The sequence below is a fragment of the Sinohyriopsis cumingii genome, chromosome 10 (assembly GCF_028554795.1).
Source record: "Sinohyriopsis cumingii isolate HCF-2022 chromosome 10, ASM2855479v2, whole genome shotgun sequence".
NCBI classification, from domain to species: domain Eukaryota; kingdom Metazoa; phylum Mollusca; class Bivalvia; order Unionida; family Unionidae; genus Sinohyriopsis; species Sinohyriopsis cumingii.
Genome location: NC_142970.1, coordinates 33,231,931 through 33,250,789, shown reverse-complemented (window position 1 = coordinate 33,250,789; position 18,859 = coordinate 33,231,931). Strand labels below are relative to the sequence as shown.

Here is an 18,859-nt window from a genome sequence, read left to right as displayed (position 1 = left end):
TGCATTTACAAGCACACTAAAATTTCCAACATCTTGTGATATCCATACAAAGCCAAAACCAAAGCTAAATAACAAACGTCTCACATGTTATGCCCATGTAACATTAAAGCCCTAATGCCATTGCTACACGCAAAAAGTAGTATATGCCAGGTCATTTGAATAATACTGAATTATGAAAGATAATGATCCTATACATCCTTGGGTTCCACTGAAATCATACATCAACACTTAATCGCATTGCAGGTCATGTAGTTTCTCTTTCAAACTGGGAAACCCTGCCATTTTTGACATGCGTATGAATAAATCTGATGTTGATAGTGATAGGCGATATTCATGGCTAAACTCATGTCAGTCAAACTCTGGAGCACAGTCTTGATGACAAAACTGTTGAAAACATAAGCAGCCAACACCACGCAATACTGCGTTATCTTCAGCCCAAGTTCATCCTTCAATGTGCCACAGCCAATCACGAATATTCACCAATGCCTTAGTTGTATCTAATGCATGCATTTCTTCTCAGATCTGCTTTTAAAAGTGGGATTGCTTTGCTTCATTCAATGTCTGATTAATTTGTGTGCCATATGTGAACGCTTTTGTTATTAGACTATTTTATCACATCACTATTTTGGAGCACTTCCGAAAATGAACTGAATTATGAGACTTCATTGATCAAATTAAAGGGTGGCATCTCTTAATTCTAAACTGAATATCTGAACCTTGTTTAAACCTAACATCTTATTTCAAAGAATGTCAGTTTTTTTATTGTTAATCATTTCCATCGTTCCAAACTTCAGTTAGACTGGAAGAATGTTTAAATATATGAGAGACAGCAGAACTGAGACCTAAGATGTTGAAGATGACCATTTGGTAGCCATATTGAACATCAGACCGATATTTTATTTCATTCAGGACCAACTATATATTTATTAGAAGTCTTTTATTTAAAGTCTCATATCAAAATGACTTTTAAATTAAAACAAAGAAAGAAGCAAGAATTTCACAATGGCTTCTCTGGTTGCCATATTGGACATCAGATTGTCACCATCTTACTTTAGGACCAACTAGATATCATAAGAAGTCTTTCTGTGAAAACCCAATACTGACATGGCCATCAATGCAGGTGGAAAAATGGTAAGATTTTCGAAATAGTTACTATGACAGCCATACTGGATTTCTGTGTAGCTCCATTTTAAATTAGGACCAACTAGATCATGGAAAAAATGTGCGTGTAATATTTTATGGCAACATGTAAGAAGATTAAGAGTAACAATATTAAACTTGTACTAATGGATATATGAAGGTCTAAGTATGGATGACTCATGACGGACAACACACAATGCCATAAACTCTTTCAGTATATGACAGATGGATGTCTAAGTATGGATGACTGACGAAAGACAACACACAATTCCATAAGCTCTTTTGATCTATGGCAGATGGATGTCTAAGTATGGATGACCAATGAAGACAACACAAAATGTCATAAGCTATTTTAGTCCATGACAGATGGATGACTAAGAATGGATGACTGATGACGGACAACACACAATGCCATAAGCTCTTTAAGTATATGACAGATGGATGTCTAAGTATGGATGACTGATGAAAGACAACACACAATGCCATAAGCTCTTTTGGTCTATGACAGATGGAAGTCTAAGTATGGATGACCGAAGACAGACAACACAAAATGCCATAAGCTATTTCAGTCCAGGACAGATGGATGACTAAGAATGGATAACAACCGATGACAGACAACACATAATGCCATAAGCTCTTTCAGTCTACGACAGATGGATGTCGAAGTATGGATGACCGATGGCAGACAACACATAATGCCATAAGCTCTTTCGGTTATGACAGATGGATATCTAAGTATGGATGACTGATGACAGACAACACACCATGCCATATTAGCTCTTTCAGTCCACGACAGATGGAGGTCTAAGTATGGATGACTGATGCAGACAATACACCATACCATAAGCTCTTTCAGTCGATGACAGATGGATGTCTGAGTATAGATGATTGATGACGGACAACACACTATGCCATAAGCTCTTTACGTTTATGACCAGTAGAGCTAAAATTAATGAAAAGTACCACTGCATACTTAAAATGATACAAGGTGGTGATGGAAGATCCTCCTTAAATTCAAACCATTAAATGAACTAACTACACTGCAAATATGAACATATGCTTCACAGATAATAAGGGCTCCTTTATCAACTGCAACTTACAAGCCGTAGAAATACCAGTAAGCATCTCCAATTGATACCCATGTAATTATATGTTTATCACAGATGTGGAATGGGGCCGATTTATTGGACATACTAGTTTTGAAACTCATATCAACACAATTATACATTCCTACTATTTGAAATGTCTGTGCATATAAATTAGACATTTTATTATTGATTCAAGAATATAAACCATGACCCTGAACATAATTCTGAACCTTTTCTTTTACGTTTACATACATGTATGTTCAAAAGTTTCTAGTTTCAGATTGTTCATTCAAGTCGAACATTTTCACGTCTTTGTCTCACTTGTGGGAGATGTTTCACTTGATTTTAGTCTTTGCTCAACTCTTTCTATCCTGTTAAACCATGCTTGGAGTATACTGAGGTAGGATGCATCTGGAACTTGAGTCTGCTGAATTTCCTTGAGCATTTCATTCTCAAAATTGGGGTCTCCACATTGCTGACTGAGTGTTATCAGTGTTGAGCTTATGTTACTCCAACATGTTTGGAACTCATTGGCATTCATCATGCATGACTTTGTATGCCCATATAATTTGTTCCTGTCATCTCGTAGACCTTTGACCAGATTCATTTCCTGATGACCCAGAGTTGGCACAATGTTATTAAAAAGTGCTGACAGCAGGGTGATGTCATAGTCATCTAGGTTTGTATCATCTCCATTTGGTGGGAACATGATGTCCATCTGGGATGTATTCAACACTCTTTTCTTAAGAAGACTGTCTATGGTACTCCTGCTATTGGCCAGATGCTGGTCCAGAGTGCAGGTGGGAGTAATGACCATATGATGGAAAAGTTTTCTCAAAACCTTTGACCCAATATCATTCAACAGATATGCAATGCACATGAACCTGTCTGTGTCACTGGTTGGTGGGGATGGCATGGCACCAGCAGAAGCTGGAAGACAGAAAATAAAGGTTACATTTATAACAAACAAAAAATCATGTATGTGCCTTGTCAAAATATACAATAACATTCCCATATGATATATTAATTGACATGAATAGACCATACTGGATACAAAGCTTCACATACGACTTTAGCCTTGGATTTTGTAAGATGATACATTATATAATCATCAGCTTTGCATGCTGGTCACAATACACATGGGTATTTATTTTACTACAGTACACAAATTAATCCAATCCTATTTTATCGTGAGTTCTATATTGAGAAAACTGTTGTGACTGTTGAGTAATTCAGTATTCTTTTCCAATGCATTTGATCATGTAACATTGTATAAAGTCCAACAAACCAACACTCCTAATTATATAAATGCTATGATGGGTTTAATATACTGACTTGTATTTGTGTACACAGTCTTCAAATTGGCTTTAATATACTGACTTTCATTTGTGCATACAGACTTCATATGGCTTTAATATACTTTCATCTGTGCATGCAAACTTCAAATGGATTTAATATACTTACTTTTATTTGTGTATACAGTCTTCAAATTGGCTTTAATATACTGACTTTCATTTGTGTACACAGTCTTCAAATGGCTCTAATATACAGATGTCAAATTGGCTTTAATATATTGACTTTCATTTGTGTATACACACTTCAAATGGCTTTAATATACCGACTTTCACTTGTGTCTGCAGCTTTCAAATGGCTTAAAATATACTTCCACATGTGTCTGTGGCTTTCAAATGGCCTTCATATATCAACTTTCACATGTGTCTGCAAACTTCAAATGGCTTTAATATACTGACTTTCACTTGTGTCTGCAGACTTCAAATGGCTTTCAGTGTCTGCAGGCTTCAAATTGCTTTCATATACTGACTTTCGCTTGTGTCTGCAGACTTCAAATGGCTTTCAGTGTCTGCAGGCTTCAAATGGCTTTCATATAATGACTTTCACTTGTGTCTGCAGGCTTCAAATGGCTTTCATATACTCACTTTCACTTGTGTCTGCAGACCTCAAATGGCTTTCATGTATCGACTTTCACTTGTGTCTGCAGACTTCAAATGGCTTTGATATACTGACTTTCACATGTGTCTGCAGACTTCAAATGGCTTTCATATACTGACTCACTTGTGTCTGCAGACTTCAAATAGCTTTCAGTGTCTGCAGGCGTCAAATGGTTTTCAGTGTCTGCAGGCTTCAAATGGCTTTCATATACTGACTTTCACTTGTGTCTGCAGAATTCAAATGGCTTTCATATACTGAATTTCACTTGTGTCAGCAGACTTCAAATGGCTTTAATATACAGACTTTCACATGTGTCTGCAGACTTAAAACGGCTTTAATATACTGACTTTCACTTGTGTCTGCATACTTCAAATGGCTTTCATATACTGACTTTCACTTGTGTCTGCAGACTTCAAATATGTTTAATATACTGACTTTCACTAGTGTCTGCAGACTTCAAATGGCTTTCAGTGTCTGCAGGCTTCAAATGGTTTTCATATACTCACTTTCACTTGTGTCTGCAAACTTAAATGGCTTTAATATTCTGACTTTCACTTGTGTCTGCAGACTTCACAAAGCTTTCATATAATGAATTTCACTTGTGTCTGCAGACTTCAAATGTCTTTCATATAATGAATTTCACTTGTGTCTGCAGGCTTTAAATGGCTATAATATATCGACTTTCACTTGTGTCTTCAGGCTTCAAATGGCTTTAATATACTGACTTTCACATGTGTTTGCAGACTTCAAATAGGTTTAATATACTGACTTTCACTTGTTGCTACAGACTTCAAATGGCTTTCATATACTGACATTCATTTGTGTATACAGACTTCAAATGGGTTTAATATACTGACTTTCACTTGTGTATACAGACTTCAAATAACTTTCATATACTGACTTTCATTTGTGTGTACAGACTTCAAATGGCTTTAATATGCCGACTTTCATTTGTGTATACAGATTTCAAGATATGTTTTTGCTTGTTCATATGAAACTCATCTGTGAGAAATCAACTTAAAACGAAATATAGCCAGTGTCAGTGAAGCATGAAATACATATGTCAGAATACCCAACATTTGCAATGGGGGGATGATACACTCATGAAGATGTGACTCCTCGCTAGTTTTCATGAAACTAGGTACAACAGTTTACACCAGGTTGCTAAAATACTATTTGGTCATGTACTAAAGACAAAAACTTAACCTAAATTTGAAATGTAGGCACAATGACCTTCAATTGTAGCTACTAAGAGAGATCATATACTTCTATCATGAACAGAGATTGATCTATAAATGTACTACAAATATAATCAAAGTCAGTAAAACATAACATATAGGTCGCTGTGTGATGAAGGTGTAGTGCACATCAAGATGCATCCCTCATCACGTTTCATGATTCCAAGTACAACATAATGTATTCACTGTGAAAACACCTGTGCTAAATGTAAAAACTAATTAGGAATGTACAACTAATCTACTCCAGTTGCCTAGCCAAAGTGGTTGGAGCATCTGCCTCAGATACATAAGGCTTGAACCTGGGTGAGTCATAACAAAGACTTATAAAAATGGTACTAGCAGCTGCCCCGCTTGGTGCTTGGCATTAAGAGGTTATTGTTAGAACTGGTTGTCCTGGTGTAAGAGTGATGTGAATGCTGCAAAAAGACGCTACTTTTCTGGCATAATGCCCCAGTGCTAGACATCAGTATAAACTGCCAAAATGCAGACATCATAGAGATATGACCAAAATTGTTAAAGCTAAGTTAAAACTCTAACTCAAGGAATTAACCCTAATCAGTATTAATGATCTCAAGTGCCCATTATCATACTTTTTGATATGACTTGAGAAGTAAACGCATCGTGGTCCTTTCTCTATGTCAAACCACTTACTAATTGGAGGAAATGTTAAATTAAACAAGGGACTTATTGTGCTGGGATCATTTTTATTCTGTCAGTAGTGACCTTGACCTTTGACCTTTTGACTCCAAAGTCAATATCTTTTTCCTTACATTAAGTGCATGTCTTCCTCAAATGGTGGCAGCTGAAGATGACGGAAAATTCAAGGTATTGTACGAAAACCATTTTTCTTCCTTCAGTCAGATTAACCCTGACCTTTTGAACCTCAAATCAACAGAGCTCTTCCTTGCTCCAAGTGAAAGCAATGCACAAAGGTTAGGTGCTGTTGAAGTTGGACATCTCAAATTAATGTGAGGAAACAATTTTTCTTCTTTCAGTTATGAACCTTGACTAATGAACTTTTTGTGCTGAAATATATATTTCTGTATGCAAGTGCATGATAGCTGCAAAATTTTACATTCATAGGTTTTGGAAAATTAAAAGCTTGTGCAAATAAACTGTTAACTTATTTACCAATGGCTGGACAATATCACATCATGATACTTTATGTTTAATGACTGGCATATATTAATAATAATAATAATAATAATAATAGCCACAACAATAACAGCTTTGTATAAATGTCAAAGGTCAATGTTGACTATGTAAAACAATCTAATCCTTTTTTTCCTTGTGAAAGTGTTTTGGATTGTTAACATTCAGCCTAAAACATCTGGGTCCTTTATAATCATGTTAAAGTGCTTTGGATTCTTAACATAGTTAAAACAATTGGGTCCTTTATTATCATGTTAAAGTGTTTTGGATTGTTTGCATTCAGTGGCTGCTTGATTTTTGATTTTATCGTAGCTTTAACAATTTTCAGTCATATCACTACGATGTCTGCAATGTGGCAGTTTATAGTGATGTCTAGCACTGGGGCATCATGCCGCAGACATGTAGCATGATGTCCCACCCAATCACATTATCCTGACACAAGGCCGACCAGTCCTAACACTAACCTCTTAATGCTGAACGCCAAGCGAGGCAGCTGTTAGTACCATTTTTTAAGTCTCTGGTATGACTCGGCCGGGGATCAAACCCACGACCTCCCGCATCCGAGGCGGACGCTCTAACCACTAGGCCACCGGAGCGGTCAAAGATGATTCTGAAAGGAAATCTCATTATTGATTGGTTCAAGTGTAAGATTGAGAAAAATATATACTTACATTCACCGGCAGACTGCTCCTGAAAAGTAAAGAAAATAACGTTTTAAAATGTATTATTTATTGTTGTTTACGTGCAAGCATATGTAAAACTGCAACCCTCACTTATGTAGGATCAGGAATTACCAATCCTTGATGATACAAGACAAACGAAGTTATGTGGTGTAAGGAATCTGACATAGTTTTCTATGACTGATGACCCAGGCTAAATGTAGAGATTATGGTGTAAGGAATCTGCCATTTTTTCCTAAGACCGACGATCCAGGTTAAATGTAGAGATTATGGTGGAAGGAATCTGCCATAGTTTTCTAAGACTGGTGATCCAGGCTAAATGGCTTGTAGAGATTATAACGGAAGGAATCTGAAATGGTTTTCACACTGCTGATACAGGATAAATGTAAAACTTTAAGCAACATATGTCACATTATGTGAGGATTACACCGACACGGGAAAACATTCATTGGTGGTCCTCTCTGAATTATATTAAACATTGCCATAAAATAAAGTGCAAGGATCCATTGATGAGTTTATAAAGAATGTGTTCTAACCTACCATATACATTAACAAGTGACAAGAGTCCCTTGAAAGATCTCTGGGCCAAGAGAAACTAGGAATTCAACATACATGTAAGATTATTTCTTAATTTTAAATGTTAAGTGTTGAAACCTATTCTGATATTCTTCAGCAAAACCATTTTCAATTTGGTGATGTGGCGGACATTTGGATGTCATCTTGGCAACGTATTTATTAGAAAAAAGTCTATATCATAAGAACTCTTCTGGTGTAAAACCCATGTCAGTATGATCAACCATTCAGGGTAACTAATGACAACAAAATATTAAGGACATTGCAAAAACCCCATGTCATCATGATCATCCATTCAGGGTAACTAATGACAACAAAATATTTGGGACATTGCAAAAAACCCATGACATCATGATCATCCATTCAGGGTAACTAATAACAACACAATATTTAGGACATTGTGAAAACCCCATGTTATAATGATCATCAATTCAGGAAGAATAATGACACCATTTTATTTAGGACACTGTGATACAGATCTATTAACAAAACTCCTATAGTTAACAGTGCTATTTAAAAACAATAGAGATCAATTAACAGAACTATAGCTAACAGTGCTATGTAAAAACAATTCAGCTCTAGGCCAAGTCAGATTCAACTTAAATGAGTCCATGGTCTGTCTGCATTTAACAAGTGAAAACTCCAAACGACCTAATTTGCTCTTACCTCTTCCTGAAACCAGAACTTCAGTACATCATGGGAAATAATCACATGACTGTTGTCATGGAAATGGCAGGGAACTTCTACATTCCCCTGAAGGATGGCAACTGGGATGTGGCAGTGCACACTATATCTGTCAGAGTTGGGGCACTGTATAGACAACTCAAATGGCAGACTCTGTCCTAGGCATCCAATGATATTGAACAGAGTCCTGGTGATGAATTCTCGAACTTCAATACATAGTTTGGAAGATGGAGTCTTCTCTGTGGTCCCTATTCTTGTGACTCCTGCAAATATGACGTGTTCCCTGAACAACACAGTCAATCTGTGAAGGAGGTCAAGGTCAAAAAGACAGCAACCACAGAAGATCAGATTCTCTGTCTTTTTTCTGGCAATGGGCCACTGTGCCACACATGCAGCAAGAAGCCTGTGAAAGACTGGTGAGGGTAAGAACTTCCCCGTAAATACAAAGCAAATAACTGATGTATTTCCTTGCTGAGAATTTGGCCCAAAGGAGAGGAGTTCTTTTGGTGTTGCATGGCGTAACATGCATGGAGCAAGGAGGTAACCCTCCACCTGAAATACAAATTAGTTGAAAATTTGTAAACTAAAAACTAAACGAACTCTTAAATAAGAACTTCAGTAAACGTATTTTAAAAAGTACTCTGAAAGTGTGTATTATTTGCATGCATGACTTAAAACTTCTCCTTGCAAGGTTTAAGTTAATTAGGATAGAGTATTGATGAATACATTTAAAAAGTCCCAATACAGTTCTCTTCAAGAACATTTTTTAATCAAAACCTTTAATAAGTCCCATCATGTTCTTTCCAAGACTGCAGCTTGATGAAGAAAATTAATAAATCCCAACAGGGTCCTTTTCAAGACTGCAGATTGATGAAGACAATTAATAAATCCCTACAGAATCCTTTCCAAGACTACTGTTTGATCAAGAAAATGAATAAATCCCTAAAGAGTCCTTTCCAAGACTGCAGCTTGATCAGTAACTGTAATAAGTCCTGAACAATTCCTTTCCAAGACTACTGCTTGCTCAATAATTTTAATAAGTCTCAGGTGCAAAAAAGCTCACAAAATAATATTATATATTAACTGACCTTGACTTCTTTTGCATCTGGACTGTACAACCTTGGCCTGGCTACAATGTTCAACTTTTCCATAAGTTGTAAAATAATCTCCTTGTAGTAATGGAATTCAGGGTGTTTCTCTTTTGTCCAGATCACATCTAGAAAGTGACATTTTATAAAGATATTCAAGCAAATAAAACAGCATAGTATGTGTGTTGGTTTATTCTGTTTATGTGTGAGTACTGGTGTATGTTAATGCTGTATTTGTCTGTGATCTTGTTCTGATGAAATTCTTGGAGTCCCTCTTTTGTCCAGATGGTATACAGAATGTAATATTCAAGCAATAAAACAGCAGAGTTTGTGTAGTGGTGTTTGGCATGTTATTCATCCAGCAGAGTGTGTGTATTTGTGTATGTCGTGTTATTCATCCAGCAGTGTGTATTGGTGTATGGCATGTTATTCATCCAGCCGAGTGTGTGCATTGGTTTATGGCATGTTATTCATCCAACAGAGTGTGTGCATTGGTGTACAGCATGTTATTCATCCAAAAGTGTGTATTGGTATATGGCATGGTATTCATCCAGCAGCGTGTGTGTATTGGTGTATGGCATGTTTTTCATCCAACAGAGTGTGTGTATTGGTGTACGGCATGTTATTCATCCAGCGGAGTGTGTGTATAGGTGTTTGGCATCCAATATATAACACAATCCATGTTACAGACTTGAATTTAATTGGCATAGGGATTATGATGAATGATTTGCAATCTGAACAAAAGAAATATATCAGATACGAATAGACAAAATAACACTCTAAGTTGACAAAAGCTTGATAACCTAATTACATTTATAAGACTAGTGTGCAAAATGCCAATGAATTATTACAATTGTGTCAAGAACAAGAGCTATGTTTTAATTTATCAATAATGCAATGTAGGTTTCATCTATACTGTACAACTTAAAGTCCATGGGATTTTTAAAAGTCACTTTTCAGGGTCAAAATATATTTGGGCCCTCTTCCAAATTAAAAATCATATTTTTTTTACATCAGAGCTGAATTTCCATTCTTAACAAAGTCCTAATAAACAACTTTTAAAGATCTAAACCCAAAAAAGTCACATTAAGAATAAGAATAAATGACTGGAGACCGAGGCAATCTATATTCCATATCAAAAGTCCTGGGAAAATCACTAACTGAACATGTTTGAGAGGTTGATAGAAAATACATACACAGCAAGTATGATATAAATACATACACAGCAAGTATGATAGAAATACATACACAACAAGTATGATAGAAATACATACACAACAAGTATGATAGAAAATACATACACAGCAAGTATGATAAAAATGCTGTCTCATGGAAAGTACTTTTCATGTGGTTGTCTCCATTTCAAGGTTCCAGCATTTTCTATGTCTATGATTTTGCATCTTGTATTCTAAACTTAATATATTTACTAATAAATTTTATATGTATTTTTCTCTGGTTTAAACATTTTCTTCAGCAAGAGACATAACCTTAAAACAAAAGATTCTTAATACCACATATCATTAATTACTTCTCCTGTTGTGAAAAAAATGAAATGTAATTGTATGCAATGTACAATATGTATACATGTGTTTTCACAAGAACAACCAATCAGATGTGCACCCTATGGTATCTTCACAAGGTCAATCGTCCAATCAGATACAATCACAGACCTGCCAACCCATGACGAGTCTGTCTCAGTAAGGCAGTTTTTCCCCGTAAGAATGACCAGTTTTCAGTATAGTGTAACAAAATATCAATAACTGCTATTGTAAAGCTGGAAAACATAAAAGTTTGATGCAGCGACGATAAACATTATGTTCAACTGAAAAGTTTGTAAATTATGCGTAGACTTATTTACCACTAGTACAGTTGTACAAACTTGAGTTCCAAACCCAATGCAACTAAATGGCTTGTTGCTATCTCTCAATTTGATGTAATTCTTGAAAATTCTTTTTCCATTTCACATGAGGATGGCAATCCTATCTCGTGCCATGAGATATAATCAAATTGGCACGTGATGTCCAATAAACGGAACTGTTTCCTTTCCAGCTATTATTCACAAGAATGAATAGTCCTTTTTATTCTTCTTTGTTGATAATTAACACTATTTTAGAAGCTTATTTTCCCTTTTGTCTTAAAGTTAAACATGCATCTCTTTCTGGACGCCATTCAAAATAAAAAGTTTAATCAATTTGATCATGCATATGTTTTGCATGAACAAATATGTGCAGTTTAAAGCATCTGGGTGCTGATGCAAAGTTAGACTGGTTTCATGACTTATTTCAATAATCCTAATATGAAACCCAGATTCATATCAAACATGGATGAACTGATTATCCAAATTTTTCAGCAACTATCATTTTTACGAAGCTTTTGCTTGCATGCCGTGAGTCTGTATTTTAAGGGTTCTTTTCATAAGACTTAAGACAAAATCGTAAGAGTTGGCAGGTCTGCGATCACCTCAATAAGTCCATGGAATTTCCAAGGTCAGTTTTGTGAAATTGAAATTCCCAGGATTCAGACTATGGCACTATTTCAAGGAAATTCAGTCCTATGGAACTGAAATTACCAGGACTCAGACTATGACTCTATTTCAAGGAAATTCAGTCCTATGGAATTGAAACTCCCAGGAGTCAGACTATGGCACTATTTCAAGGAAATTCAGTCCTATGGAATTGAAATTCCCAGGAGTCAGACTATGACTCTATTTCAGGGAAATTCAGTCCTATGGAATTGAAACTCCCAGGAGTCAGACTATGACTATTTCTAGGAAATTCAGTCCTATGGAATTGAAATTCCAAGGAATCAGACTATGACTATTTCAAGGAAATTCAGTCCTATGGAACTGAAATTACCAGGACTCAGACTATGACTCTATTTCAGGAAATTCAGTCCTATGGAATTGAAACTCCAGAAGTCAGACTATTATTCTATTTCTAGGAAATTTAGTTGTATGGAATTGTAATTCCCAGGAATCAGACTATGACTCTATTTCAAGGAAATTCAGTCCTATGGAATTGAAATTCCCAGAAGTCAGACTATGACTATTTCAAGGAAATTTAGTCCTCCGGAATTGAAATTCCCAGGAGTAAACTATGACTCTATGTCAAGGAAATTCAGTCCGATGGAGCTGAAATTCCCATGAGACATACTATGACTCTATTTCAAGGAAATTCAGTCCTATGGAATGTAAATTCCCAGGAATCAGACTATGACTCTATTTCAAGGAAATTCAGTCCTATGAAATTGAAATTCCCAGAAGTCAGATTATGACTATTTCAAGGAAATTCAGTCCTATGGAATTTAAATTCCCAGGAGTAAACTATGACTCTATGTCAAGGAAATTCAGTCCAATGGAACTAAAATTCCCAGGAGTCATAATATGACTATATTTCAAGGAAATTCAGTCCTATGGAACTGAAATTCCCAAAAGTCTGACTAACACTCTATTTTAAGGCAATTCAGTCCTATGGAATTGAAATTCCCAGGAGTTAGATTTGGCTTATACTGGCAGATGATCGACTCTAGAAAAATCACTGTTTTGCAACAGAGAAACAACAGTCTTAGTAAAACATGTGACCTGATTTTACTTCCATCACACTGGTAAAGGCTTTTGGTTAGGAAGCTAGACAGATGCATTGATCTGATTTTAATGTATATTTAGTTCTTTGTTCAACATGACCTTCCACAAAACATTTTACTTCTGAAAAATTTAAATCTGATAACATGTTTGGAATTTTTATACAGAGAATTTGTATAACTCTGGATTATCTTTGGCTGAAACACGAGTGACTGAAAAAGTGTCCAGTTCAATACAATTGCACAACTGATTGAAATTCAGTATTTCCTGTTCTACACAACTACACATTTTATTGGATTTCAGTAAGTCCAGTTATGCACAAATACACATTCGATTAGACTTCAGTAAGTACAGTTCTACACAATTACACTTCTGATTTGGGCTGCAGTTGAGTCCAGTTCTACACAACTACACATTTGATTGGGCTTCAGTATTGAAATGGGTTAATGCAGACAACAATTTTATTAAAAGTTTTTAAACTTCATAGTACCAATGTGATTGTGATTAAAAAAAGGCATGATAAAGCAGACTGTAAATGTAAGATGTAAAAGGGAAATATCTCTGTAAATCTTTATGGAGCGCCATGACGGAACAATATGCACACATTCACTGAATGTCTATTGTTGTTGTTGCTGTAGGGTTTAACGCATTTTTTAGCACACGATATGCTATACATATTGGCCAGTATTAATGGTGGAGGAAGAACCCGGGAAAACCCCAAAAAGAACCACCGACCCTCGAGAAGCTACTGATAAGCTTTCTCACATACCCACATTGGCCGAATCCGAGACTCAAACCTATGCAGACAGAGGTGAGATGGCAGTGATCCATAATGGAGAGCGCTTTAGACCACTTGGCCACTCGGGGCCTCCCACTGAATGTCTATAATTTCTGGCATATTTCAGGACAAACTTGTCTGGGGTGGGACAAATAGTGTGCACAATAATTATTATATTTGGTATATATTTTAAAACCCAAATCATCAACTGTGGACCAAATGGTCCACACAAGAATTATTATATCTGGCATGTACGATAAACACCAACAGGAATTATGCAGAATGTCACATCCTGACAGTTCTGCCAAGACAAGATCCACACACCCAGCGAAGTTCATGCAGCTTGAAAGGTTGATCACTGTGACTTTATTTTCCCTGACACGAGTATTAACCTTCACCATGATTACACTCTTAAAATATTATGACTAAACAGAATAACATGTACATGTTCTCTTGATGTTTATTTAAACACAGACTGTACAGAATGATATGTACATGTTATCTTGATATCAATAATGTCTGCCAAGTCTAAACACAGACATACATAATGATATGTACATGTTCTCTTGATGTCAATAATGTCTGCCAAGTGTAAACGCAGACTGTACAGAATATGTACATGTTCTCTTGATGTCAATAATGTCTGCCAAGTCTAAACAAAGATTTACATAATGATATGTACATGTTATCTTGATGTCAATATTGTCTGCCAAGTCTAAACACAGAGTGTACAGAATATGTACATGTTCTCTTGATGTTTATAATAATGTCCGTCAAGTTTAAACACAGACTGTACAGAATGATATGTACATGTTCTCTTGATGTCAATAATGTCTGCCAAGTCTAAACACAGACTTACAGAATGATATGTACATGTTCTCTTGATGTCAATAATGTCTGCCAACTCCAAACACAGACTGTACAGAATATGTACATGTTCTCTTGATGTCAATAATGTCTGCCAAGTCTAGACAAAGACTTACATAATGATATGTACATGTTCTCTTGATGTCAATAATGTCTGCCAACTCTAAACACAGACTGTACAGAATATGTACATGTTCTCTTGATGTCAATAATGTCTGCCAAGTCTAAACACAGACTTACATAATGATATGTACATGTTCACTTGACACTAAGGACATAAACCAAGTTACAATAATGTACTCGATGACTTTAACACATTCCTCACTGTATTGTTCTGGGAGCTCATTTCATTTTACATGGACTGGATGGTTACTGAGTCTGATATCCTACAATTACAACTCCAATACTGTATCGACAAAGTTACCGTATCAAACATTTGGAATGTATAAGTAAATAATGGATGGGCATTCATGACTAATATTATACATCCCTCCCATATTAAAGGTACTGAAAAATGCCAAATACTGAACATGTGAGTAAGATGGTGTCCTAAAAGCCTGAGGTCATGATAAAAATCATACCTGATTGACCTGGACAATTTATATTTCCACAGGACCGTGTTAAAACTATAGCCTGGAAAACACTGCTCTGTGTGTGTGTGCTGTGGTAACAGTTGGACTGTTAATTCAGTCCAAAAATTCAGAGCACATGATATGTAATTAAAAAGGTCACTTGCTACTGATCTGTTCAAGTCAAACATTACCACAGGGCACTAATAAATATAGTCTGGACAATTTCAGTCCATTTGTATGATAACACATTTCCAATAAACATTAATACATAATACAGGAATGTATTACATGGAGACCAGGAGTTCTTAAGACTTAAAGCAGGAAAGTATTACAAGGAGACCAGGAGTTCTTAAGACTTAATGCAGAAAGTATTACAGGGAGACCAGGAGTTCTTAAGACTTAATGCAGGAAATTATTACAAGGAGACCAGTAGTTATTAAGACTTAATGTAGGAATATGCTTTATTACAAGAAGTCTAATTGTTCTTAAGACTATGTAGGAATAAGTTACTTCATAAGGAGACGAAGAGTCCAGAAGACTTAATGTAGGAATGTATTATGTTACAAGGAGACCAAAAGTTCTTAAGTTAGAAACATACACACCTATCAATTGATCAGTAAGTTTTCCCTTGTCTCTGAATTCAAACAACTTGCTCTGGATAGTAGGGTTATTCTTAAACATGAATGTATCAGCAGTGATGAGGGACTTCAGAGCATCAATTAACCATGCTGGGTCAAGCACAAGCCACTCCCTCAAACCTTCCATGCTGAAAATTACAATGCAAATTTCTATTATTGGCAGAATATGGATGTGAATATTTCCTTGTTCTATGAAGCAGGCTAAATACTGTCATCATATTCAAGATAAACTTTATGTAAATCATAGACAAAACACTATGATTTTAACATAAGAACGAAAACCATCTGACTGAAGATACATTTTATATGAATTGTAAAAAACATCATTTTAATATAAGAAGGAAAATTAGCAGAAATCAACACAACTCATAAATACTATTATGAATTATGCATTATGGATTCCAGAACAATTCTCTCCATCAAACCATTTATCAAAGACTTTTGTGTGTACGAAAACTGGTCAGTCTTGTAAGCAGGGGCATTAACTCATCTAAATAATGATGGAAATGCTAACAATTAAATTCCTCCAATATCTCATCAGTATGCAGTAGCATCCTAAATTCTGTTGAAATCATAGAAGATATCATCAGAATTCAGAAGAATACCAAATTCAGTTACACTCCTTGAAGATCTCATCTGCATCCAATAACATACCAAATCCAGGTGAAATCATCGAAGACCTCATCAGTACCCAACAGCAAACAAAATTCAGCTGAATTTATCCAAGATCTCATCATGCTGCAGGTCATATCAAACTCAGCTGAAACCTGACATCAGGGGAGTTACAGTGCTGTGAACTCATCCAAAACCTCATCACTATAAAAAATTCAGTTGAAATCACCCGAGATTCCATCAATATCCAATATCATACAACATTCCACTAAACTCCTCCAAGATCTCATCATTATTCACTAGCGTACAAGGCTCAATTGACACTGACAGAAATAAGCTGAGTGGAAGTCTGACAAAGATTTATACAACCAATTGTAACTTATCCTCAGATTTACAAGCTGAGGGTTATTCTGATAATAGAGCTAAAGACCAGATTTAAATTATCCTGCAAGATAAACGCTGAGAGACAGTCTGGTAAAGATCTATACAATCAGTCACAAATGATCCTCCAAGAGATATAACCTTAGAGAGAATCAGGTAAAGACCTATCAAGCCAATCAAGTGACCCTGAGAGATATAAAGTGAGTGGGGGTCTGGTAAAGACCAATGCAACCAGTATCCAATGACGCTGAGATTTACAGGTTGAGTGAGAGTCTGATAAAGATCAATTCAACATATGGTAATCTCCAAAATAAAGCTTGCATGAAAGTCTAATAATGTTGTTGATTGGTTTAAATGTAATAAAGTATTTGATTGATTTAAATGTTAGGCAGCTTTCAATTTAATAAAGTTTTTGATAGGTACAAGTGTAAGGCAGGTTTCTTAACTAAAGATTCTGATCATTTAAATGCACAATTCTTTACAAGTTTTATATTTATTTCTTTATATAGTTCTACAATTTACCTCAATTAATTTCACTTGGTTTATTTTTATAGAAACATTTGGATCAACCCTTGTATATCAGCTGATACAGATTCGAAAGTACAGTATATGACTGTTAGAAAACTGCATCTAATGAACTTAAAAGCAAATGCTGGTTTTGAGAAAAAAATCTCCATTCATAATTTAAAGCAAACAGCATAGTATGTATTTGCACTATATCCAACTGTGCATAGATCCAGGAACATGAACAATCATCATGTACATTACACAAATTCATCAACTATTGGTATTTAACACATATATTATGACATGCATTTTGGAACCCTTCCCAAAAAGGGTGATACAAATTTAAAGTGATAGATAAAACTTCAGACCTGACAACCCTAACATGATCCTCTCACTAAGGCAGCAGATACTTTTTTCCGTAAATATGACCAGTTTTCAGCAAGGTGAAACAAAATATCATGTACTGCTACTGTCAAGTAAGGAAACATATATTTAAAAAGTTCAGTATTCCAAACTGAAGCATCGACGGCAAGAATTATGTTCATCAGAAAAGTTTGTAAAGTACACTCTTATGTTACATGTTTAGGCTCGAAGTCTCTGTTCTTTGCAGAAACAAGAAATATCACTCCAGTTTTGGAAATATCAATACATTTTTTTATAAACGCTGTCCTTGTTCAAGAATTCAAGAATTTCTTGTGAGCACAAATATTTTTTCCAGAAAAAAGGAATTAATCCTTTTGAATTCAAATAATTTGAAATAATTCCAAACAACACAACAGACACTGTAAAGTGTAAAAGATCAACTGAGATTATTTCTCTAAAACAAAAGAAAAGGTTTTATCGTATTCAAAAACAGTTTCGAAAATCTCTAAGTTGCGAAATCAAAAAGGTGGGTCACATGATCGTGTTTATATCACATACGCCTTACATGATCCTGACAAAAACCAAACATTTTACTCTAAGAAATAAAAAAATTGTTTACATCTTAAATCACGTAGTTCCATCATGGCCTTGACAACAACCAATCATCTTAAAATAAAAATAGAACTTATTTATATGGCTGGTCCTAATTTTGAATTCAGGTCGGAGACCAAGTCAGCCTTATGTGTTTACTAAAATGACAAAGTTAAACTATTTTCTGGAAAAGTACAAGTTCATAATAAACAGAACTACATTAATATGACAGATAACGAAATAAAAATAAAATAAAAAGATTTTAAAACTTACAAGCTATTAAATCAGATATTATTAAATATACATAACAACACATACACCTATCAACCTCTAGTACAGTCACACAAACAGAACTGCATTATTTTGATAGATAATGA

At 35.4% G+C, this 18,859-nt stretch overlaps 1 protein-coding gene across 1 annotated transcript in view; it reads right to left on the bottom strand.

Moving 5' to 3' along the window:
• Window positions 1–22: 22 nt before the first annotated feature.
• LOC149789854 (uncharacterized) overlaps window positions 23–18,859 on the bottom strand; it is a 99,145-nt gene continuing 80,308 nt past the window's right edge. The window contains exons 10-14 of the mRNA XM_089973139.1: window positions 15,993–16,156; window positions 9,594–9,721; window positions 8,488–9,057; window positions 7,240–7,258; window positions 23–3,158 (exon numbers count right to left, since the gene is read on the bottom strand). Of these exons, the coding sequence (XP_089829265.1) occupies window positions 2,533–3,158; window positions 7,240–7,258; window positions 8,488–9,057; window positions 9,594–9,721; window positions 15,993–16,156 (1,507 nt within the window). The 3' untranslated portion in view covers window positions 23–2,532. The remainder of the gene's footprint in view (window positions 3,159–7,239; window positions 7,259–8,487; window positions 9,058–9,593; window positions 9,722–15,992; window positions 16,157–18,859) is intronic.